Raw genomic sequence first — 25,837 nt, 5'->3', positions numbered from 1 at the left:
CTCAGTCAGCTTTTCTGAATGTAAAATGCAAGATAATAACATACACTGTATCTTCAACCAGAACTGCACACAGCCTAACAAAACCCCCAGTGCTAAACAACAGGCAGTATGAATAGATTCATTTCCACTGCTTGTTAATTCAAAATAAATCCTTCACTGTGATTTAAAACAGAACAGACAACACTAAATACACCAAAAATATCATGACTTACCCTTTCGGAGACACTTGCTTTTCTTAAGATATTTGGCAGTGAAAAACGGCATGGCTGCAACACTAAGGTTTCAGCCAAAGCTGACCTTCTATTATCAAGTGCTAGGAGTGAAATGAACAGACCAAAGAGAGAAAGCAAATTATTATACCAAATCTTTAAAATGCTCAGAGATGAGCAAAGGGAATTCAGAGTGGGATAAAGTATGTCAAGTTGCACGGTGGGGATTGCAGATATCTTTCTGCTCATTAGCACTGCTGTTCGAGTTATTTAAAGTGTGCTCGGGGGAAATGAGGACAATTTCCATGACAATATGTACAGTATCATATAAGGAGGAAGCATTTTTTCAGGCAGAACTTCTGCATTACTCAGCTGTTACCGCAACATATGTTGAGAAGAAAAAGAAAAACACAACAGGTTTAGATAACATAAAAAAATCTGATTCTATTAACCAGTTCTTGTCATGAGTAGAAAATGTAGCATTATAAATCTCCTGTCATGTCACTGGGTTCTCTCTTCATTTCTTCCTTAGGCACTTCTGGCTATCTCTTCTGTTCCACTTAGGCACAAGAAAACTTGCTTCAGGATGTTTTGGTTCCAGACAGTCATCCCACTACCCCATGCCTCAGTTTCCCTGTTTTTCAAATGGGGCAACAGCATGACAGTACTTTTATTTAAAAAAAAAAAAAAATCTTTCAGACTCTTGGGCAGTAAGTGATAAGAGAAGAACCAGGGCTTAAACCCATTGCTTTGTCCTACATGATTAAAGCTGTTTATTTCCCCTTAGTGCACCATGATGCTTTTATGTCTCCTAGAAATCTTTTGCTTTTATTCAACCAAGATGACCTGATTTTGAAATTCAGTCTTACTCCTGTTGTTTCTGCTGCCTCTCTGGATAGTTTAAAGCAGTTTGGTACTGACTTCCTATCTTTTCAAATTCCATGTAGTTGGGACAGTACATTTAACAGCAGTGACATTTATCACTGTTTGCCTCCTTCCAGTCACCTCCCTCTGATTCACTCAACCACAGCCTATTGGATGTGCAGGCAACATCTCATTCCTTGGAATATAAAGGACAATGCCAGAAACTTGACTATCCAGTCTTGGGCATACTAATGTTTCTATGCTTTAAGTCCTTCTGTGTGTAATGACCCAAGGATGGAACTCCCCCTTTTAAAGATTCATGGATTTATGGAAAATGCATAAATGCAAATAATACATACTTCCAGTAGTGCTTTAGCTCTTGCCTTTTACTGATTCCAGCCTTTGGGGTACTGCCAAGGCATCAGTGCACTAAGATACAAGAAAGCAGCTACTTGTCAACAAGGGAAAACATTGATAACCTATAACCATTAACCCACTGACTGGATTTGAAGTCAGCTTTCTAGACTGGCAAAGGAACTGATCCAAAGGAAACCAGTACTATTCTTATAAGGTAAAAGAATATACAACGCTGTAATGAAGACTGTAAAAACCAGAGCTGCACTTCACAAGATAGGAAGACCATAGCTGTACCTTTTCTTGAACCATTTGTTGTCAGTATGGAAATAAATATTAAGTTTTTTTGGGAAAGACAAGTTTTATGCTCAAGAAAAATCCATTCAGCATGCCATCTGAAAAAATTCACCACAGTTTAGAATTCATAAATCCCATGAAATTCAATAGGATGTCATTGTTCTTGTATCTGTACTATCATACAAAAAACACCTGAACCAAACAACCCAACAACTGTCTGCTCTTTCATTAGATAGTTTTGAAATCATCTGACAAGCTTGCAGGCATAAATAATTCTTCCACAGCACACCTCAAGCTAAGGTCAGGTTAACCTGATATTGTAAAATCCTATTTGGTTCTTCAGCATGTATGGAACAAAGGGGAACAGTAGAAAGGAAGGAGCTGAGAAGACTCCCCATGAGTCAGTGACACAGGCAACTGCCATCTGTGAACCACTGCAGGCTGTGGGTTGGTCTTGGGGACTGTACAGCATCATATAAGGAGGAAACTTTTTTTCAGGTAGAACTTCTGCAGTACTCAGCTGCTATAGCAACACACCACCTTGGAATGGGGCCCAAGCTTGCTGCTGATCTGCCTTAGAGATGGCCCAATCTACACCATATTTAATCTGGAAACATTGCCTGATCTTGTGTCATCAAAAAAAATCCTCACCCATTCTCTCAGATTTATAATTTAGCACAATTTATGACCTCACAAAGCTTTCCATGGATATCTGGAAATATTTGGTGGGGGGTGGGCCCTTTCCATCACTCCTAATTCCTTTCAGCAGACCCTAAACAAAGATTTGCTCTAGAATCTGGTTATTTTGAAGGAGAAGTTCAGCAGCAGGATGAACTCTGAGTTCATCCCTGAACTTCACGACACTTCCTCATGCTGTCATTGTGTGGTACATGGCAAAAGATGTCATGCCCAAACAGCCCTCAAAACACCAGCTTCTTCTTTGCCAGCAGACATGTCCCACACTCAGTGACACACCAGGCTGCAGTTCCTGATGAGCTAAGTCTGCCTTTTTGCACTCAGTAAATTTAAAAGAAAGAAAAAAACCCAGTAAAAACCACAGCACAACCACAAGGGAACTCCCTTCTCTGCCAGTTTAACACAGGGTCAAATACAGACTAATGCAGTAATCCCTCCCGCTGCCTAAAATTGTGGCCCTTCAATGACCTTGCACAAAACCCTAGTGCTTTTAACTCCAGTACCATATATTTTGCCTCATTTCCAGCTCACTCTGCCCTTGGAGCTAAAAACAGAGATTGCCCTCCTGTTAGACTTGCAATTTCCAGAGAGAACTTTGAACTTATGTAAACAAACATTTGTATCTCTCATCCAGGGCAATGAAACACAGATCTCTCTCTATCCCTCCCCACCTCCTACCACCACAGCCTACTTTGAGAAATCCTAAGGTTTTGTATCTTCACGATGAGAGAACTGTTTATCCTCTAGTAGTCTTCTGTTGCTCAGGCATAGCTTTCCTTAATCAGCTCTCCAACCAGACTGAGATCAGGTAAAAATTTCCATCCTGACAAAAATCTGCAGACACCAAGAATAGAATGAACTGTACCCAAACCATGAAATATTTCACCCACTGCTAAGACTGCTTCCTTTTGTAATGCTTTTAGAAAGGGCTAGATATAACTGGGACAGCAACAAAATTATTTTTTTTAAATGTATCATCATACCAGAACCACATTTACATACAATTAGTGGATTTCTCCTCTTTCATTCACCCTCCTTTCTCCAGCTTCAAATCACAACTCAGAGAGACTGACTTGGGAGTGCATAGAGCTCAGCCTTTGCTATTAGCAGCAGATTTAGTAGTGTTGAGAAAAGCACTCATGACTATTCATTACTGCATTTCTGTAACAAATGTCAGTATCAGGTTTCAAAATACTTTACTGAAAGACAGCATCATCTTCTCCATCTGACAGATGGGAACTGGAGAAAGGGATTGTGACTTCTGTATAATCACCACACACTTAAAAAAGGGAACAACAGGGAGATTTTTCTGATATGCAAGTGAGCAGCACATAACTTTTTGGTTCCTCTTCTCTGTCCTGTGGCCCAAGAGGGTTTTACCATCTTAGATGAAAAATGAAATGACTGACAACAAACATGAAAACTCCTGATTTCTATTAAAGGTCATTCGTTGTTTGCACATGTTGCAATTTTCCACTGGATTACAGCCTTGGGGGATTTTCTGCTGTTATTTCCCACCTGGGCCCAGTTAACATGAAACTCAGAGAGAAAGGCAGTAAGACACTACCTTATTGTTACAGGATCTGATCACAGACTACGTGATAAGACTGTGTGGCTCTGGCAGCCCTTGAATGCCAGCGAGTGGTGGGCAGGAGGGGTTGGAGGTGCCCTCCATCACTCAGTAACCTGATGCTCCAGAATGGCAGCTGATAGAGAAGCTGCTCCCTCCCTGAGTCCAGCACTGAGTCCAGGCTGGAGAGGGACCAAGGCTCTGCAGCCCAGCATGGTCAATGAGCAGGCAGGTGGCTGTCAGAGGATGGCATTGCTGTGTGCCAGGCAAAAGCTGCTGTGCTATGCAAGCCCAGACACAGGAGTGATACCAGATGACTGCAATAATACCCACCACAGCCTGCTTCCATAGCCCCAGCTCCTATTTTATCAGATGAAAAGAGCATGCACTCAGGGTACCAATTTAAAAAGATTTCTACCCCCTACAAAGTGACCAGGAGAGATTTCTATCTGTTGCTGATTGGGCTGATAAAAGCAGTCTTTTTTTCCTTTCAGCAGTTTAGAACTAAGCCTGCCCTAGAACAAGTAGGGTCATTTTAGTCTATGACCACATACACAAATTGTATCTGCAGAACAAAGGAATCTCAGGTCAATTAAAAAGATCCTGTGGCTATAATATTCTTCTGGGAAGATGCCATCTACATATGTTTATTACAGCCACATAAATCCCACCCCCTCATTTGCCTCAAGCGAAGTAATTGTCTTTAAAAGCAAGCAAAATAATTATTTTTCCAACATACTTGTCATCATTAATTATGGCCAGAATAGCCAAGCAGGAGCTCATGCCCAGGCTTTTAAATGCTTGTAGCTAGTTAGCATGGCTGCCTGTAACTTTTCAGCTTTTTCTGCAGTGTTAACATTAACATACTGTGGCTTCATTAAATCAAGGCACCCACTGATAAGCTAAGCATGATTCATCTGAGAACACTGAGACCCTTCATGCTTATCTGTCCCTTACCAAGGATGGGGTTTAATTTATGCCAACGTATAAGTATATTTGAGCACTGCTGGCTGTATTCCTAACGTCACATTCAGGCAAACACTTTCCAATGAAGAATAGATTTTTTTAAAACATAGTGACTGGAGGTTGAGGAATTAAATGGCAGAAGTCCACTGAGTTGAAAGCATTTCATAGGCCACGTTTGCAAAGCTATGTGGCATTAATCTATGAACATGGAATACTAGCTTCTGAAAAACCAGAATGAAAACCTTGGCCTGGTTCCTGTACTTCTCCCTGAGCCAAGTCTCCCACTGAAGCTGATGGGACTTTCCCTGCATAAAGGCTACAGAGTTTGCCCTACTTTTCTGTTTTTTTTTTTTTTTCTAGTTTAACAGGACAGGCAGTGGTAGGGAAAGAGATGCTGTTTCCCTGCTACCCCAGTGGAGGGTAGATTGATGTGCTGGGTAGATGTGATGTGATGAAAACCTACCTGGTTCAGAAGATTACAGTGTAGTGGGAAGTCCACAGATAGCTTCCAAAAGGCATTTTTATCTTAATTGATTTTTGAATGACATGCTTTTAAAGTAACAGTGACTTTTGTTGGTCAACCAGCCTGAACACAATCTGACTTCTGAATCATTGCCACTCCAGGCATTCATAAATACCAGGTCAGAACATCAAAATCAGGAGATGGACTTCCAACCAATGGGAATTTTTCATTATTATTTATCTTCTGGTTTCTGAGCCTTTGCAGATTCTATTTGGTATCTTTATTTTAAATCCATAAGCATTAAGAGACTTGTTCTTTATTGATGAAAGCTGCAAGTTTTACATAATCATAGTATTTAGAATTAGGGTTTTCAAGGGAAAACACATACAAAATGAGACAGCATATGACTTCAGGCCTATGTACTCTAAACAGGAAATCCCAGAGCCTTGTCACATTTGTCTTAATTCATTTTGGAAATGAAATAATTTAAATTATTCAGGTACTTAGAACAAGATGAGGACAAACATATCTACAGCACCTACGAAGCGGAACAACACAAAATGGTAAGCCAATAGAGCTTAGTTAAGAGATATTGATACAAAAAACTGATTGGTAACACATTTTTACTGCTTACTGTAAAAGCATGCAAAGCATGGCTTTTAGTGACAAGTAAGTACATCACAACAGAATAAATCACTAAACCTGTAAGTGTTGTGAGAGTGGGGAAGGAGCCTTTGCTTACAGCCTCAGCCCGGAAAATAGATGCAATTCTGTTCCTAGTCCTACTAGCAAGAAGTTTAACACAGACATGTACTCTCCACCCTGAACAGAATAATGAAAATTAAGACAAAGCAGAGCTGCTGGTCAGAAGCCCAGACAAGGCCCCCAAGCACCACAGTCTCTTGCTGGATTCTCCAGCACAGCCACACAGAGCACCACAACTTTGAGACAAGGAAAGGCCCCAGGCACAAGTTAAGAGGGTTTTTCTCTTCAGAGTAAGCTCTGATTTTCATCCTCATTACACAGTTGCCACCCCCCAGTCCCTCAAGCATAGATAATGCACCACAGCAATGCCAGCCTCACCATGTAAACCTCCCCAGGCTTTTACAGGAGAAGGGGATAAATAAAATAGTAAAATGGAAATCAGTCACACACTGAATTTCAAAGCTGCCTTTAATTACAATTTCTTCCTGTTTCCCTGGATGTTTGGAGCACTGCTCTAAGCAAGCCAAACTGATAAACAGAATTCTGATCATCTTATTAAACTCATTCAAGCATATAACATCTGCCTTGGCAAGTCACTGGCTTTGAAGAGAATCTGAATTCTATACTACAGTCAGGCAGAAGAATCAAGGTACTATACTCACTCCAGTATTTCTATTTTCACATCCCTCCATTGGGCAGAGACTGAGACAGAACTTCTCTTTGATGCACAAATGTGAGGAAATAGGGACAGTGAAGGTTCCTATAAGACTCCTAAACAAGAATGCATCTTCTTTAAGGGTTACACCACTGCTCTCCTGGAACCTGCATGCAGCCTTTAGTCGTGGCACAGGCCAGGATTCCTTCTTGGATGATGCCTCCCCAGGGCAGCAACTTGACAGCAACTTTGCCTCACCAGAGATGACAGCGGGCAAACATCTTCTCTTCAGAACTGACAATTACAACAGTAATTATCCCAGCTAGAAAACAGGTTTATTCAATGCAGAAAAAGGTGCCTGTATTTCAAGTTACAGCAGGAGAAATGAATACAGGCGTGACACTGGGCCAAATTCTCAATTGACAATGATGATGTCAGCATAGCCTGATTTATCCTCGGCTGGAGGACCATACCCCACTTCTTTCCAGCAAAACCACAGCTGAGAGCTTTAGGCCTGTTCACTGAGCTCCAGGGCTAAATTTATCTTGGGAGCTTTTCCAGTGGTGCTAGAGGAGTAGAAGGCTGAAGCATCATTCTAGTACACCATCAGCTTAGAACGATGGAGCTGCAGATCTGCTACCATAATGCATCCTGTAGTCCACGCTGAAAACACCCTCATGTAAAGACAGATAATAGATATTTAACTGCACTGGCAATATCTGCTAAGGCAGATGTGCTCATCAGACAAGGCATCTATTTTCACCTTTGACAAATAAAGAAAGTATAATGTATATTCCGCTAGACCTAGAGTAATTTAAGTACCTTTATTCAGAGAAGCATCTTCACAACAGAACAGAGACAGAATAAATAAAAGCATATTTCAAGGGGATCAGAACAGTTTTTTAATTCACTGTAAATGGGTTTGGCTAAATTAAAACCTCTCAAGATATTACATTTTGCAGAAAGTCTTTAAATGTCTTCACTGATAAATATGTTTCTCATCTAAAAGCTGATCTACAACAGAAGAAAAGCTCAGGCAAAAGCAATCAATGCAAAAATGAACTAAAAACATTTGAAAGACTAAAAACATTTGCTGTCTTGGGATAACACAAAATTAGTATTTTGCTTTTCTGAAAAGTAATTTCAACATCTCTTCATCTGATTTTCCCCAGGATGCTTTAACTGTTATCTTTTTCCAGATTTCTTACCCTGAGATCATCACTTTCACAGGAAAAAAGAAAAAGGCAAGTAATAAATAAAAAATAAAGAAAAATGGAACCCCACAACGAAGCCCAAAAGCCCCAAAAAACAAAACTCGAACAACCAAAATCACAACCCTCTCCCCTAAAAAAACCAAACACTTTTACTTTTCTCCAGTGGTCTCTAGATTAAGCCCTAAAAGCTCATCTTTGTTCAGAAAAGGCCCTGCAGGTGAGAGTGTTACAGGGGCTCAGACAGCTCCCTTCCCAGTTGCAGGAGACATTTGCATGCTCTGTGCTCAAACTGCTTTGATCCATCAACACCACCCGCTAAACACTTTGCACCAGCAGCCTCACTGATAAGGGCTGTCAGCATCTTCATCACTCTTCTGCTGCACACAGGTCCACAGCCCACAGGTGTCACTTCTGAGTCTGCATTACTTTGCTTTACTCATTTGTCCTTATGGAGTGAAAGAGTCTCTCCACCTTTCACACAGAATATGCAGATGTGAGGCTCGATGCATTATGCAAATTCACCACCATTCTGCTTTAAATTGCGCTCTGGCTCCTTCCCTCCACTGCACAGCAGAGAAATATCCCAACACACTTGAAGCCAATGCAGTGATACACACTTCAACAACTGAAGAGCCAGGAACTGAGTTGATAACTCTAAAACCCACTAGTGGTGATGCAAATATGCTCAAGGTTAAGATGATTTACTGCTAATCACTTGCACACAAACACCCAGATAACACACTTAGCCCCCCCACCCCATCACCACCTGCACAATGATAACTTCAATTTTACAGCTGGGGACAACTGCTCCCTAAAGCTGACAAAAATTACGTTTTTCCATCTTGGTACTACTTCAAAAGACTGAGAATTAAATATTTAGACAGTGAAATTATTATTGATTAGATTTGATAATAAGGGATCAATGACTTATGTCAAGTACATAACATCACAACATATACATACCCCTTGCCTGTTTATAACAAAAATTAATCTCAAAGGCTGAATTGCTACAATATTAACAAACCAACATGGTGCAACAAACAAAACTGGTTTTTCTAGTATTATCAAGATAGTCTTTTGAGTCACAGTTGAAGAGACTGACTCACCATCTCACTGCTGGTTTAAGATTAAATCTACTCTGATCTCATATTTCAGTGGTCTTACTCTATCTATACACCTCACTTCTTGAGAATGGATTCTGCTCTCCTAATATTCTTGTACAGTAAACACGAAGTAAATAAAATAATTGAATACTGATGTCAATAGCTTCATCGAATGAGGGGTTTTTAACTTCTCCATCCATCAAAACCTTCTTTAATAGCATTTACCCCCAACCTTATGTGGCTGCTATTATGTCTAATTTCAATCAAATACCCTTGCAATTCAATTCTTTTCATCCTTCTCACTTATGTGTTTTTATATAAATGAAGATGTGTATTTTCAACTCTATATAGAAATATATTTTTGTTTTAAGAGCTGTGTTGAATGCTGTACTATACTGAGGCATGAAGGAGTGGTTCTTCTAAGGATGACAACAAATATGTTTATGAGTTAGTGGTAACTACATGCTACCTATTCGCTGGTGGATGACAGCCCATAAGCCAACACTTTCACAGAAGCCATGGGGCAGTTAACATTTCTGCCCAAATTACACTGAAACTGAATGTGTTGTGAAGTTACAAATAGCAGGGAGTCTCTGGAGCTTCTTAAAAACTATTTAAATATAGGTGGATGAATGGTAGTATCTTTTGAGAAGTAAATACATTCTTTTACCCTTATGTCTCTTTAGTGCTCAGATACTTTTGAGATGAGCTGACAAACCACCATGCCCACTCTGTGATTTTGTAAAAAATGACCCATAGCATTCACATCCATTCAAAGAGATGCAAAAATAACATTTTAAAAGAAAGTTTTTCTAACTTTTTTCTAACACAAACAAATCTCTGAATATGCAGCAATCTACAATATTATCTCTTAATCTAACTCTGATTATAAAATTCTTGTTGATGACAAGCTGAACCTATTTGGATACATGGGGGAAAACCTAGCAATGAGATTTCACATATCTTGGATATCTCCTTATCCCAACTCCCACACCCAAAGGAATAGCTGCATGAAAAAGAACACTGGTTACATGGGCTGAGAATTTCAAACTGATACCCAAAGAATAACAGCCTGAGCCATCACAAACCACAATTTTTGCAAGCAAGTCCCTAAAAGCTCCCCAAAGACGTGGCAGGAGGGTTAGTGTTATAACCTGGCAGGTAAATATCTCTCAGAGACTAAACCTGATTTCTCTATTCAGCCCAGCTTCCTCACTTCCATCTCAGCTGCCTGAACTTCCTAATGAATTGAAAGTGGAGTGGAAATAGCTGAAAGAAGGAGAATGAAAAATTAACTAAATGATCTCTATTAATAATAGCTGAGAGGAATCAGTGAGAGACTGGGAGAATGATACTCCCAGGAGAGTGAGGAAGAACAGGCCAGACCTCAGCGTGCCATGTTCTGAGAAAGAAGCTTGGAATTAAGTATGCTTTGAAAAAAAAATCCCAATATTTCTGAGTCTCTCTCATGGCTGCAGTTGTAATACTGAATATCTGCTCACAATGTTTCTGGCTTTCAGCCAAATATTTGAAAGTTGCTGTGATCTTTTTTCCCCTCCTCCCTAGCCATCCATAATTTTTAAGTATTCCCACAGCTGTGAAAGAAATGATAGCTGGGAGGGAACAGTGCTTGGGTATCCAGAGGCTGCTCTCTCACATTTGCTCACAGCTGGAATTCTTCATGGTCTTTGGCACAAACCCTTGCTACTGCCTTGGCTGCTAGGCTGCCCTTTGTATGGGTGCAGCTATCTGAACAGTTTCAGAATTATTTTTAATTGGAGAAATACTGGATTTTCCCATAAGCTCACATAAAAATAGGCAGCTGTTACCATATGAAAATAAAAGAAAGTAGCAAGCCTATCTGGAGCAGAGGTTAACAATTCAAATAGATTCATATTACAAACTATATGTATGAAGCACAGGCTGCATCTTAAGCATCTCAAAGACATGACACCATTTCCCTTACTCACATGCTCCTGTTCCTTGCAAAACCAACTCCATCAAGAAATTCATTTTGCAGCACTGGAGTTGCTAAACATGAGTGAGTTTCTGGAGAGCGGGCAGCAGGCAGGAGTCAGCCTCCTGTCTGCCCAGTTCTTCAGCACAGGAGCTGCCTCAGTCTCTCAATTTCCTGCCATTACTGTCTATCATTATTAAGTGTAAACAGGAAAAAAACACAGGAAATGGAAGCAGGGTCAGGCCACTTGGGTGGATGTGGAGAGGTTGTCAGAATAAGTAGAAATGAAACAGGGAAGGCCAAGACCCATCTGGAATTCAATCTGGCCAAGGATGTTACAGACAACAAGAAGGGCTTTTTCAAGTGCATCAACAACAAAAGGAAAATAAAGGATAACTTTACTAAAGCAGGGGGTGCAGAGAAAGAAGGATTACTGAACACCTTCTTGCATCAGTCTTCACTGACAAGACCAGCTTCAGGCATCTCTGACCCAAGAGAAGGTAAAGGAATGTTGGAAAGAAGACTTCCCCTTGGTCAAGGAGGACTGGGTTAGAGAACATCTAAACAGATTTTACATCTGCAAGTCCATGGGCCCTGATGAGATGCAGACATGAGTGCTCAGAGCTGGTGGACACCAAGGCAAGATGGCTCATGAGCATCTTTCAAAATCTATGGTGATCAAGAAAGATGCCTGAGGACTGGAAGAAACCAAATGTTATCCTGGTGTTCAAAAAAGGCAAGGAGGGCCTGGGGAACTACCAGCCAATCAGCCTCAACTCATTCCCTGGGAAGGTGACAGAATACCTCCTTTGGGAGGCCATCTCTTTCCATATGATGCTAAGAAGGTGATCAGGAGAAGTCAGCGTGGATTCACTAAAGGTAAATCGTGCTCGACCAGCCTGACTGCCTTCTGTGATGAAACAGCTCCCTTGCTGGATGAGGCAAGAGCAGTGGGCATTGTTTACCTAGACTTCAGCGTGGCTTTCAACCCTGCCTCTCACAACATCCTCATGGGCAAAATCAGGAAGCATAGGCTGGATGAGTGGTCAAGGAGGCAGACTGGGAACAAGCTGAACAGCAGATTCCAGGGAATTGTAATCAGGGCCTAGTTGGAAGTCTGCCATTTAAGGTGTCCCAAAAGGTTCAATAACTCCAGATCATGGGGCAAATCAACTCTTCTAGAGGCTCTTAAGAATTAAGAGGCACTCTATTATGTCGTTAGAGAAATCACATGACAGGTAAGTGTCAGACAACAGAGACATGGGACATCTTGTAATGGGATGTGCACACACAGAGTCAAATGCAGACGTTCCTGGCATTTTCTAACACATCACCAGATGTGTTCTTATTGCATGCATAGGAGCTGTCAGAATTTGATTCATGTGAAAAATTTACTTTTTCATGTGCTAGGAAAAATCTATGGAGCCTCTGGGTAGGAGCACAGTAGGGACAGGACTAGAAGAATAAGCTCTCCAGTCCTCAAACCATTTCCTGCCCACAACTGAAGAACCACCTACAAACAGGACAGGAATGGTAATGTTCTGGTCTGTGCTGGTGTATGCTTGGCATCCTTGGATTAATGTTTTTGAAACCTCAGGTGCCCCTGACAGTTTTGAAAAGCTGTAAATGCAGGATGAAATGTCCTAAATTAACATGCCTGCCTAAACTGTGAAGATTTTACTTTGGCTAAAGAGAGTTGATTTTCTTCTCCCTCAGTTTTCAAGAAATTGAAGTCAATGTGCTCATTTACATACCACTGCTACTATGCAATTTGGCCCTTCAGTTTATGCCTCAATCTGCCTCTCTCAGTTTATGAACTTGATGCCTGAGATGCACTGAAATATGCCTGATAACACCAGCACTGAAGCAGCTGTGACAAGTGCCACAGCTAAAATTCAGATGGTACCAGAAATCCTTTGTGTCATACCACTAAAATATAGAGCAGTGGTGGAAAGAGAGTGACAGTAGTGACTAAAGATGCTCACCAAGTCTGGGCTGCCAAGTGCTGGGTGCTGTCTAAGCATGCAGCTGGCAGTCTCTGTGTCTTCAAGACAGAAGTAACAACTGGTTGAGACAAACAATGACTAAAAATAGTCTAAGGAGGGAGCAGTATCTAATGAGGATGTGCCTGGCTTTTTCAGACCACAACAAGAGCTGGTCCATGCCCTGCAGAGTTTATCATCATAACAGACTAGAGAACAGACAGGCAGAGAATTGCAGGCAGACAAAGGGAGCAGTGTGTGTTCACAGCCTCACAGCAGGCATCAGCAGAGCAGGAGCTCCTACTGCTCTGTTCTGTGTAATGCCTGATCCACCATCCACAACAGGAACCTGTCACACACATACACGCATTCCCAGCACATCTGCCTTCTGCTCTGTATTCCACTCACCTGAGCTGAGCAGCGTGTGTGCAATTAACTTTTACAGACACCTTTCACGGACTCTGCAAGTTAATCACAATACTGTAGGATTGGAAACTATCTCAAAGCTATTATCAAAGGGGAAAGAAAAAAGAATTATATGGGACAAAATGACTGAATGAGATATCTATTATTACAGCAAGGAGAAGGAAGCAAAAGAAAAGACAGATGTAGGCTATTTCTTGACTTGGAAGTGCTGATTCTTTGAGTGTTAGTATTCAATTACTCTTGTGATGGATTTTATAAAATAAAATAAAAGATAAACCTAGAAAATGTAATCACCAAAGACCAAATGAAAAACAGAAGATGGGGTTAAACCTGACCCCAATGGAAAATGAGCTTACAATGCAAAATTCCATTAGGAAACACTTCAAGCTTGTCAATACTCACTTTTATACAGATTTAACTAAATTGACACAAACGTCAACACAGTTAAAACAGATGTAGCCCTTCAGCATAACTGAAGTCAGAGTACATTAAAAGTGTATCAGCATGACTTGGTTGGAGAGTGAATTAACTAAAAATCAATATCCATTTAGTTAAATGGGTTCAGTAATAGAGTGCCAACCAGACACGGGCAATGATGAATTCTAACAAGTGCTGTTATTTCTTCTCTAGATTCCAAGTCCCAGCTCCACTACTATGACTGACGTGCTGAATAAATTAGTCTGCAGGTTGATTCATAAAACCATAGTGATATACATCTCAAGCTAAGGTATAATCACAATTAATGCAAGAACCTCTAGGCAACACTGATTAGGCAAGGCTTTGCTAGATTCTGACCATCTCTAGCACCTTCCTTTTCTAGTGAGTCTGGGCATAATGATGGAGGAATTCAGCTCCAGAAACCTCCCTATCCTGTTGTGGGGTCTAAAACAAAGACATGAGCAGAACTGTCACAGTGCAGTTTGCTCTCTCTGGCATTTCTCATGCTCTCCCTCTTGTGGCAAAGAGACTCACTTTTTTCTCTCAAAAAAGCAAAACCTTTAATTCATTCAACAAACAACTTCGTGCATGAGCCAGCAAATATTGCTGAGTCTACACAGAAAAAAAACCCCAACGACTGTTATGAAAAAAACCCCAGAGGCTCTCTCCTACCTTGTCTTTTCGTTTTTAATGGTGGCACTTGCATCAGTCAAAGTGCTGATACCAGAAATCTGAGATCCCATCATGCCACCTCCTTTCTTTATAGCTGTGGTTTTAAACCACCTCCTATGATTCTCATATTTGACCTGTTGTGACTGTGTTGTAAACTGTACTCTCTATCATATAAAATTCATTCTCTTACAAGCTTTCATCTCTTTAGAAGGAGTGAGATTTGCTTTTGTGGAAAAACAGCAGCAGATCAGTAGAGTTGTTAGGAAGGTGGCGGAAACAGAGACCAAAGGCCATTCTCTGTATGCAGATGCAAAGTACAAACATCACTCCTGCTCACTCTGTTGCCAAGCAATTCAAAATGAGGATCAATGAGGCAAATCCAGCTTTAGTATCCATGAAGTCTCAGAGAATGGGATATTAAGAACCACAGCATGTCCACACCTGTAATAATGGTCTTTCATGACATACATTTCCCAAGAAAAATTAGTATGCCCTCTCAAATGTTACATTATAACCACTCTGTTTCCAACCCTATTTTGTATTAGCTACATCCAATGTCAACTCCCCTCAATTAGACACATTCATTATTCAAGCTAATCCAACATGCCCTTGAGAACTGGGATGAGGAAACAAGGGTATCACTGCAGGGATAGATATATCTTCAAACGACTGCAGCTTTAAACAGTCTACAGATGGTGGAGTCAGGCCAAAGGACTGAAAATAAAATTCACTCCCCAGATCCCAGATACAGAGTAATCTTAGTGTATCACATTTTTAGACTCAAGAACAGGCCAATGACATATTACTTCAAATTACAACCATTTTATTCTACTGCCCACAGTTAACAGGCTCCATGCTATGTGTGAACCTTTTTCTCCTAATATTATATGAGCCAATTTCCTTAAAATGTATTTCAAATGAGTATCAAAGTGATAGCAAGCAAGCAGACATAAGTAACCCAGAGAGAACCATTAGTTGAGTAGAAAATTTTGATTTAGCCATAAAGGTTTGCCGTAGGAATTAAATAAAGCAGACAAAAATTAGAATACCAGGCATGAATACTTCATGTTTTCCTTCCTTTATTAAATGTTTAGGGACTAAATATTAAAATTGTTACTCTAGAAGCCTCCCCATGAGATTGGAATGTCATTACAGTAGTAGACCCTATAATCTGACACAGCATGTAAGAAAGCTTCAGTTGAAGCCTAGGAAGATTTTAAACCAGTGCAGAAGGGAACCTCAGTGAAAACAGGAATTTAACACCACAGGAACCATAATCAGCTCTTCTTCCGTTATATAAAGACCGGCTAATTTGCTACTTTGAATTTATTAAATCTAGCCTTCAGAATATTTTTTTTTCTCTTTGATTAGTTTAACCAATTTGATCTTGAGGTTCTAGTCAGTTTGGATACAGAGTGAGAAGTTAATTCCTATATACAATATACTTTTCCTTTCCCATGTGTCTTTTCTTCAGCACTTCTTTTTGGTCTAACTTCAGCTAGAAACGTTAAATCCTAAGCAGAGTTTATAAAGTATTTTAGAGTCTGAAGAGGAATTCCTTCATTTTTCTCCAGTATGTAAAGATTTTTATTAATTTACACAGTCATTTACACAGTCACAGTATTTACTTTATAAACTGCATGTTTCCTTGGCATCTGTGCTGAGAATAATGAGGCTGTGAATAATGTCTGGAGTCCTTGAGTAATGCTACATCTACCTTCTCCAAAAGTCATCGTGATGAAGGTTCACTGGATTTGTAGCAAACCTTGGAAAGTCATTCTTCACAAATGGTGCACAGTGTGCTGGTCTGATCTACCCACAAGCCCAGAGCAGGAAAATGCATAGCCATTGACAAGTATTGCTAAGAAAAGTTTCCCTGATATAAGGCTCCAAATAGGCCTTCAACTTGTACTTCAACAATTAATGCTTTCAATAAATTCCTTTCAACCCAACTTGATAACACTATGATAGACTTCAACTGCTTGAACTTTTTCTAGGCAATAATGGGAACTAGAGTTTCAGCACCAAAGTTCCACCTCCTCACCATGGATACTAAATTAAAGGAAATAGAAAAATCACTGTCAAAATCAGTAGCCTCATCTCTCTGATTATGAAGCACTACCTGTCCTCAACGATTAATCATGACAATAGCTACTTGTGTGTACACAATTTAGCCAGTCCATTGGGATAACACCACCAACATGACTATTAGTGAGCACTCACATGGCACTTTAAATCACCCAAATACTACAGCTGATTAAGAAGTTAGAGAAACTACAAAGTGGGAGCTCTCCATACATTTTAGATGGCCAGATACTAGGAACTGAGAATTTGTTGGTTTTGGTCCTGCCCCTCCCAAACCCAAGTGTGAAGGCAAATTAGCAGTGTGCAGCAGAAAGTGACACACCTCTCCCCTAACAGGATAAGGTAAAAGCTGCCTCCTTTAGCACACTGTGAGCAGGCTGATACCACCAAGGACCACCTTACAGCACCAGTCTGACTCCTCTGAAAGTGCTTTACAGCACTGTCAGTATTGCCAAGGGCAAAACATTCTTTTAGTGCAAAACAACTTGTCCTGCGCCTTGCAATACTCCCCATCCTTGGGGGACACTCTGGATGACAGCATTTATGTACCCTCCTTAAACAGAGTCTCATTTCAATAAACAGCAGTTCTAAAGGAGCATCTGGGTAATGACCTTGGCTTCCCTGGAAACAAGGCAGTAAAAGCATAAAAAAAAAAAATCCCAAACAGACTAACCCTAGTCAAAGCAATCTAAACAGGCTCTCTACTTGAAAATTACTTACAAAAAAAACCCCATAATACAGATTAGCACTAAGGACAGTGAACCTATTCAAAAGCAGTGTCTACTTTTTTGGAATACCTCCTGCATGTTTAGATTAGTCTGGAAAAATAGATTAATTACTTTTATTTCCACTGGGATAATAACTGTTCCTTCATGTCAGACAAATTACTATAAAATTACTATAACACCAAGGCAAAGGTCTTTGCCTCAAAGATACAGACAAGAACAGAGGCAGCTCTTGCAGTGCACACAAAATAAGTAAGTAAAAATACTAAAATTATGGTCAGACCATCTACTCAGCACATCTTCAGAATTTACCAGCCCTCATATCTAGCACTGTCCATTTTTAAGGGAGGTGCACAAACACTGCATATTCTTCAGCTAAGCATTTTACTTTGCATTTCCAACATAAGAGAGGTATACCTGTAAATTATCATACCTCTGAGAAGGATGAAAGTTTAAGATGCATTAACTTTCTAGCCAGTGATCACAGAGCTACATCCTCATACTAAGAGCAGAACAGTAAGCTTAGCTGGAAAGAGAATAATAGAGATTATTATAACAGAACTCAGGAGGGATTACAGTTAATCACCTCACTTTCCTCTTATTTTTAAGAGAGCTCATTACATCAAGAGAAGGAAACAGAGGTGCAGCAAGCTTTGGCAGAAGAGCTTGAACTATGCATAAGGAGTAAAGAAGTAGAAAGTTGCATCTGATTCACTGCAGAAAGAATGCCAGAGGGAGAATGGAAGTAACCAAACAGCAGAAGACAAGTCTCCACAGCTCCAAGAGCAAGGAACCATGAGATTTGGATTCCACATTTTCAACAAACACATTGATTCTTGATCAAACACTTTGATGCTTGAAGACAGCAAAGAGACTTGTTGAAAATAGCCTATGTAAGTCTTCATCCTCTCTTCTCTGGGGCTCTGCACTCCTTCCACAACTGGACAGAAACAAAGCTGCACCATCACACAGCAAAGCATAAGGTTAAGACATCTATCAACATTGCACTTAAGCGTGTGTTTTCTTGGACAGACTATTGAATGCTAATCTGTGCTGAGAGACCAGAATCCCAAGTTTTCTCCTGTGGTCTGCCAGGACTTGTTTTTCAGAGCTGCCATGCCCTCCTATCTCCCACTGCCTTCAGTGGGTGTTCTGCACTGCATTTCTGAAGGTCAGTCCCTCAACTCCTCAGTGTCTCAGTAATCTCATCAGTAAAACAGGAATAGATTAGACCTGTACTCCAGCTGAATTACTCCCAAGCACTGTAGTAATGTGTGGCATCATTTATTTTTTGCCTTTATTTTGTTCTGAATCAATGGAGCACTCAACAAGTGCAGATTTACAGCCACTGCAGTGATGCCTAGAGAGACCTCTTCAAGCAATACAGCTCTGAAAATTCAAGTTATTGTTCTAGCTGTCTGTGCCAGGATATTCACAAGCAGCTTTAGGGTAATAACCACTGTTAAAATTTGCAACAAAATAAATCCTGCTGGGTCCTGAATCTGAACTACACTAGATGGTGATATTTGGGTGGTGCTCAGTGTTACTGAGGCTATTCCATTCTCAGAATTCACAGTTCTCAGGTCATACCTATCTTATTTAGCTGAACTAACAGATCAATGTCTCAAGCACAAACTTCTCCTTTAAGAAATAGTGCCCATTAGTGAACTTGAGATACCACATTCCCTGGCTCAAATTCCAGCTGATAAAAGAGCATTCTTGGTCACTGCCTCAGTTTTCCTTTCTATAACAGACAGAAAATACATCATCAGAAATGGAGCTATTTTTACTGAAGTGAACTCTAGCTAACAAAAGACCAGGGCAGGTAATGTTGATTATGATTCCACAGGTGGCCAGATGGCATCTAGGCAACAACAGGTTAACACTGCTCAGCAGAGCAGTCTCTGAGAGTACTAGACAGCAAAAAGCGCTTTTACCACCACTGCAGCTGAGCTGGCTTCAACAAAGAAAACTCCTTTCCTAAGAAAAAAGTTAACAACTTCACTGAGAAGCTATGAAGAAAAAGTACAAAATGACCAGTTCGGTAAACAGGAGCAGTACCCACAGCTTAAAAGCAACAGATATTCTGAGGTGTCAACCCTAAAAGAAAAGGAGAAAAAAAAAAAAGAAAAAGACAAAGGAAAACGCCACAAAATTTATAATTCAAAAATATTGTATACTCCCTGTGCTAGGCAGGACTCTCCAGAAGGATCACTTCACTACAACAGCCAACATTTAGTTGAAATATTGAGATGTCTTTTCCAGAGCGTAAGTTATTGCTACCTGTTAAAGACATGATAGAACCTAGTGTAGAGGTAGATTAGCTCCCACCTGCTGCTCCAGAGCCAAATCACTTCAGAGACATCTGGTGCTAGCCACTGCCAGAGACAGAATACCAGGCCCTGGGTTAGACCCAGTCTAGCAACTGCTGCTTTCTCCAAAAAAGAAAACAACAGATTAATAATTTGTTATTTACAGCACAGCAAGAGTTCTATCCAGGGAAATGGAACTGTCAGTGAAAACAGACCTTGAGCATGTTTTGGTTTAGCTATTATCAGAAAAAGGCTACTGCTGCAGAGATTTCCTCAAATATGATATTACTCCTGCTTTAGGTGATTCAGAAAGGAGTGTTGAGAGCAGATAAGAGATAGGTAAAACAGCTTCAAAACTCATGAAATCAGAGTACACGTTACTTTTGTTGAGAAAAAACCACAAACTTCTAAAGGTTCCTTGACTCAAAATGTTCATGGCTCAGTTATACACAAACAGCCACTTAACCTACAGAATCAGAGAAACAAACAGAGAATGATTCTTCAACCCTCCCAGAACTAGCCAAATCTGTCAGTAACACCAGCTTGTGTCTCTAACAGATTGAGGTACTCAGTATGGATAAATCATTGGGATATTGTGAGTGAAAGGAATGACCTGATTAATTAAGACTACCATGAATTCATGTGGGAGGCTCAGTAGTGTAGGACTAAAAAGATACAGAGTTGTGGGAAACAAACTAGAAAGGTTACTGTTCTGTGAGGCAATACAGCAAGATTTAGGGCATTTTCCATAACACCAGAAAACATCTCAGCTGTGCAGTACAAAACAAGGGTGCAAATTCTGTCTGCCTTATTCAGATGTACTAAAATTCTATGGAAGGATAAATTTCTTTATGTCAAATCAGGCATAGTCTGCTTCCACAGGCATAAAGTACCACCATGAAACTCTACTATATGCTCTGCCTTATCCAATATAAATGCTGATAAATTGATCACATGGATAAAATGATATTTATACTGTTAGGTGATCTAGCAATACACATTATGTATTAACAAGCAAGGAACCAGGATGTTTAAAGGCACTGATTCACAAATCTCACCATCAGTGTGCTCAGGGACCCTTTCCCCTAAACAGCCTATGAAGCCTCTCAACTAGTCTAATCTCCTTTGCCTCAAAAGATTAACTCAAGTCACACACTCCATTGTGTGTTTCTCCTATACTGAAGTCTCTCATTTAATATATGGCAATATTAAATATTCAGAATCAGAAGAAAATTACAACTTAATATAGAAACATACAGTAAGGTCCTAAGTCATTGCCACCATCAGCAGGTACAAAACTGCTCAAGTCTGTCTCTGGCTGAGACTGGGTAAATCCCTGACAGCAAAGCGTAAGAGCCCCTTTACACTGCTGCTGTTTTCAAGCAGATTCCCCTCATTTCCTTGCAATCTCATTCTCCTTCCTATAGTGATGACTGAACTATATTTTGCCTCCCAAGGGAGAGCTGGATGCCTGTCACTTGAATTGCTTACAGCCAAGCTACTCAAAGTACATGAGAATATGCCGGGGGGAACAATACTGCATATGGTTTCTCAGCATTCCTGAGAGCTACAGACAGAAAGGGATTGATGGAGTCAAAGCCCTCCCTCCCACCACCCTTCAGTCCCACTCTCTGCTCTGGAGGGGTGTCTGACCCGGTGGGCTAATCAGCAAGGCACACACATTGGCGCACACAGATTTTCCCACACAGAAAGCCAAAACACTGGTTTTTCAAAGCATTTCTTCGAGAGCTAGACACAAAAGGCCTACATGCTTTGGGCAATGGGAGCAAAGTCCCAGATTCCACCTTTTTAGAGGTGCTTAAGTGGTTTAAATTTCAGGAAGATGCTGCACTCCATATGGAAAAGAAGCCAGCGCTCAGGGTATGAGGAGACAGCAGTAAAGTAGAAGGTTCATCCAAGAGTTTTCCTTTAAGGGACTGACTGCTCTCTCTCCTACCCTAGGCACTTGCCTTTGTATCCAGAGCAGCTCTAGGCAGCAGACTGCAGTGGGAAACAAACTGGACATTCCCTGGTCCCTACTTAGGTGCTAATGGTGCCCTGGAGTACCTTGCTGAGTGTCGCTGGAGGCAGGCAGGGCTCTGTGGGACAGCAGCTGCTGCAGGACAAGGAAGGCTTCATCCCAAAAGCAAGAGCAGTTAGTGCTGACAGTACACTTGACAAGTATAAAGGAAAAAAAGACCATTTTCCTGAAAGTCAGGGGACAAATATCAGAGTTCAAAGGCTACATACAAATTACATCATGCTAAAAAGTGTAAGAACAATACCATAAAACTAAATAGGCAGACCTGAGCCTAGCAGTAAGACAAAGTGTTTTCACCAATTATACAGGTGTGGTATTGGATATTGGCAGCAGGCTGCATGCACTGGGTGCTCAAGGAATGGGGATTATGAGCAAGAGCACAGAGACAGCTTCTTGAGTGTGAAACATCCTAGAGTGAGAGATGCAGAACACTTCAGGGCAGAAAACAGTCCTTCTATTGTCCATTTTCACCATATTTAAAAAAAAAATACTTGAGAAGTTTTGGTTGTTGTTGTTTTTTTGTTTTTTTTTTTTTTTTTTTTTTTTTTTTTTTTTTTTTTCTTCCCAAAGAACACAAACAATTACTTACAACAAACTCAATTTACATAATCAAAACTACCTTCCTAAGTCTTGGCTTTTGGGCTAGAAACTTTTCTAAATTAAGGATTTTAATTTCCTGCCATTATAAGATATTCAAAATTTCACAAAACTATTGGTACTATTGGTAAGGAAAATAAAGTTTTTATTCTTATTCTGTTCTCAGTGTTTAGTCTGAGTTTTTGGGGTTTTTTTTGCCAAAACCTTCCAATACTTAGTCCAAATTTCCCTTGGAAAAGTTGCTAAAAAGCTTCCATCTCCACAGCAAACTTCACAGAGAATCACAAATGGTTGAAGAGGGGGAGTAAAATAGTGTGACTACATTTACAACACAACATTTTTGCAACAAAGAGTAAAACAATATACATCCTGGATTGCCTGCCACTGCTAGAGCGATCAGTTACTGCTATGTTAATGTATTTCATGGGTTACTTGACTGGTATGCTGTGTCCTGGTTTCATCTGGGATGGAGTTCGTTTTCTTCTTAGTAGCTGGTACAGTGCTATGTTTTTCTGGATGTAGTGTGAGAATAACATTGATAACACACTGATGTTTTGGCTCACCTGAGTAGTGTTTGTCTTAAGAACTTTTCAGTATGTCATGCTCTGCAAGTGAGAATCTGCACAGAAAGCTGTGAGGGAGCATAGCCAGGATAGGTGACCCAAACTGTCCAAAGGGATATTTCACATCACAGAACATCATGCTCAGAGGAAATTACTTTGAAAGGGCCAACTGCTGCTCAGGGACAGGTTAAATATTGTTCTGTGGGTGGAGAACAATTGTACTGTGCACCACTGGTTTCTCTTGAATCCTGTTCTCTCTCCCATTCCTTTTTATTAAAACTTATAAATATTATTGGTGTATTTAGGATTACTATAATAATACTGTGTTACAATTACTAAATTGTTCTATCTCAACCCATAAGGTTTACCTTTTCTTTCAGATTGTCCCATAACACATTTACTCATACAAACAACATACGATATCCAACTCGTGACAATAATGTAGCTCCCATTAGAAAAGCAAAAATCACAATCCTTAGTGTTCCATATCAATCCCCATCCATCATTGGACATCTTTCACAAATTAGAAGTGAGAACTTAAAGGACTAAGAAACTGGCTGGGGGGTCACAAAAAACACTAAGGCAGAGCCATGTACTAATTCACATCTCCCAAACCAGTGCTCTTATCACTGGATGTTGTTAGATTCTCTTACCCTCCACAGATGAGACTTTATCCACACCATCCCAACAGGAAGAGCACAGGTGAAAACACCATGGTGACACATAAGCCTTTTTCATTTCTCACTCTGATGGTAGCAGTTTACTGCATATCTCAAACCTCATAAAAACAGGATACCCAGTAGAAAAGACTTTACAATCTGCAGAGATAATGACTTCCTCTACCAACTGCACTTCTGATTTGATAAACAAAAGGTACTGGGGAGATAAGGCTATCCTGTCACAGGTAGAGCTAGGATCCTGCTGTAACCACTAAAACTGGAGAAGTGTGTATGCCCATTTGACAACAAAATATTAAACAAGATTTTGGAGGAAAAAAAATCATAGAGGATTTTTCCTCCCCCTCTCATACCAGTAGCATAGACCAATTCATTTGATTGGTAATAGCCAATGGTAAATGACTGAGTCACAGCTGGTCCTGCAAAACATGGCCAAGAGAAGCTGTATCTGAAGTCAGTGGGAAGCAAAGGTGGTACCTCATACTCCCTGGTACAGCCAGGGCCTCAATTACTAGCTCAGTGTCACAGGTTATTAATGAACTGGCTGGCACATGCTTACACTTCCAAGCTGAAAGGTAATGGCCTTTTCATAGATGTTAAAAGTGAGTTAATTTAAAAGGATAATTTCAAATAGTTCATTTCATTAATTTCTCAACTCCCCACCAGATTCACTTGCACAATTCATTAGATCTGGCATCATGGCATACCCAAATATCCATTTCCACTCACAGATGTTATGAAAGCTCAAGGCTTTCGATAACATAATTCCTTAAAAATGTTATTGCCTGCTTTTATTGCTAGGTTTATAGTTACTAATAATGCTAACATTATACTTACTGAGAATAAATTAAAAATCAACAAAATAATGTTGTTTATTACTCCAGTAAACGTTTAACAAACAGAGTTTGGGCTTTTTTTTTTTTGTTAAAATAGTCACATCCCTAAGTACCATCAGTAACTCAGCTGAAAAAACCCTTCATTTATAGCAGATGCTCACAGCACTGTGCTCACTTAAAACAGATGCAAGGCACCCAGTGTTGACATCTGAGCAAAGCATCAAATATTAATTACAGTAAAACCACTTGATAACAACATGCACAGTTATTTTCACATGTGAAATGGAAGCATTAACTCTCCTTCAAGTCAGCAAGCACGCCCCAGATGTTTTGACAAGACTGTCATTCCCAGCTGCATCCTACAATCCCCTCTGATGATCAGGACTGCAGCAAGCCCAGAGGGTACATCCCGGGATGTCTGGAGAGAGGCAGCAGGTGGGACACCACCAATACACCTTCAGCAACGTTCTGAGTTGCACAGGCTGATTCCCACTGTTTCCAGAAACACTCAGGGTTCTCTCGTTTGGGTAAGAAGAGATTGGATTTTCCAAGTTCCTCCAGAAGGCAGTGGGGGATCCAGCAGTGCTGAACCTTGCTCAGGTAGCTGCTCCACAAGCAGGTTGAGGTACCCAGACATAGGCTCCATTGCTGCCATTTCAGTCGGAGTATTGTGCCTAGCATAAAGATTATGTTTTGTGGCACTGTTATTCAATTGTTATTTAGGAAAAATAAAGAAAGGAAAAAGAAACCCTGGCACACCAGCTTCTAACCACCAAGTTTCCTGAACACCACCTCTTTGCTCAGTTCTGTCATGCCACAGTAGAGGGTTCCTCTCCACATTACCCTCTGGTTAAAACACCTAGACACCTCATTTGATTCATTTATGTGAACTGAACAAGTTTTGTACCATGCCAATCAACAACAGCTAATTATTTGCCTTTATTTGCTTTCAAGAACATTGTTACTTATCCAGATAGCAACATAAATGCTCCAGACCAAACTAAACGTGTGGGCTAGAAAAGAGAATGGAAATCAAATATCCATCTTGCTCTGACCTCCAATTAGAGACTCATTCTTAACAGAGCAGCAAAGACGGCAGACTTGCTGTGCTCTTCACACAAAACCTTTTGTTTCCAATGACACTTTAAACCTCAAAAGTACTGTCTGGCAGATCTTTTAGCACTACAGGCCAGGGGTAGAGTGACTGGAAAGTGGCCCAGGGGAAAAGGGCCTGGTGGTATTGGTCAACAGCAGCTGAAAATGATCCAGCATGTGCCCAGGGGGAAGAGAAGGCCAATGGCATCCTGATTTCTACCAAGAATAGCGTGGCCAGCAGGACTACGGAAGGGTTTGTCCTCTCTGTACTCATGACTGGTGAGGCTGCAACCCAAGTCCTGTGTGTACTTCTGGGCCCCTCACTTCAAAAAGGA

General features: G+C 40.5%; 1 protein-coding gene across 2 annotated transcripts in view; it reads right to left on the bottom strand.

Annotated features, from left to right (window-relative positions):
• The window catches only part of ARHGAP22 (Rho GTPase activating protein 22), a 106,681-nt gene that overhangs the window by 52,740 nt on the left and 28,104 nt on the right, over window positions 1-25,837 (bottom strand). The window contains exon 1 of one of the 2 annotated variants that reach the window (XM_063405703.1): window positions 213-1,219. The exons of the other annotated variant lie outside the window; for it this stretch is intronic. Within the exon in view, the coding sequence (XP_063261773.1) occupies window positions 213-264 (52 nt within the window). The 5' untranslated portion in view covers window positions 265-1,219. Of the gene's footprint in view, window positions 1-212; window positions 1,220-25,837 lie in introns of those variants that run through there. 2 annotated transcript variants of the gene reach the window in all.

This window comes from Prinia subflava, chromosome 9 (assembly GCF_021018805.1).
Source record: "Prinia subflava isolate CZ2003 ecotype Zambia chromosome 9, Cam_Psub_1.2, whole genome shotgun sequence".
Lineage (NCBI taxonomy): Eukaryota > Metazoa > Chordata > Aves > Passeriformes > Cisticolidae > Prinia > Prinia subflava.
The sequence above is the reverse complement of the archived record's forward strand: the minus strand, read 5'-3'. Positions and strand labels throughout refer to the sequence as shown.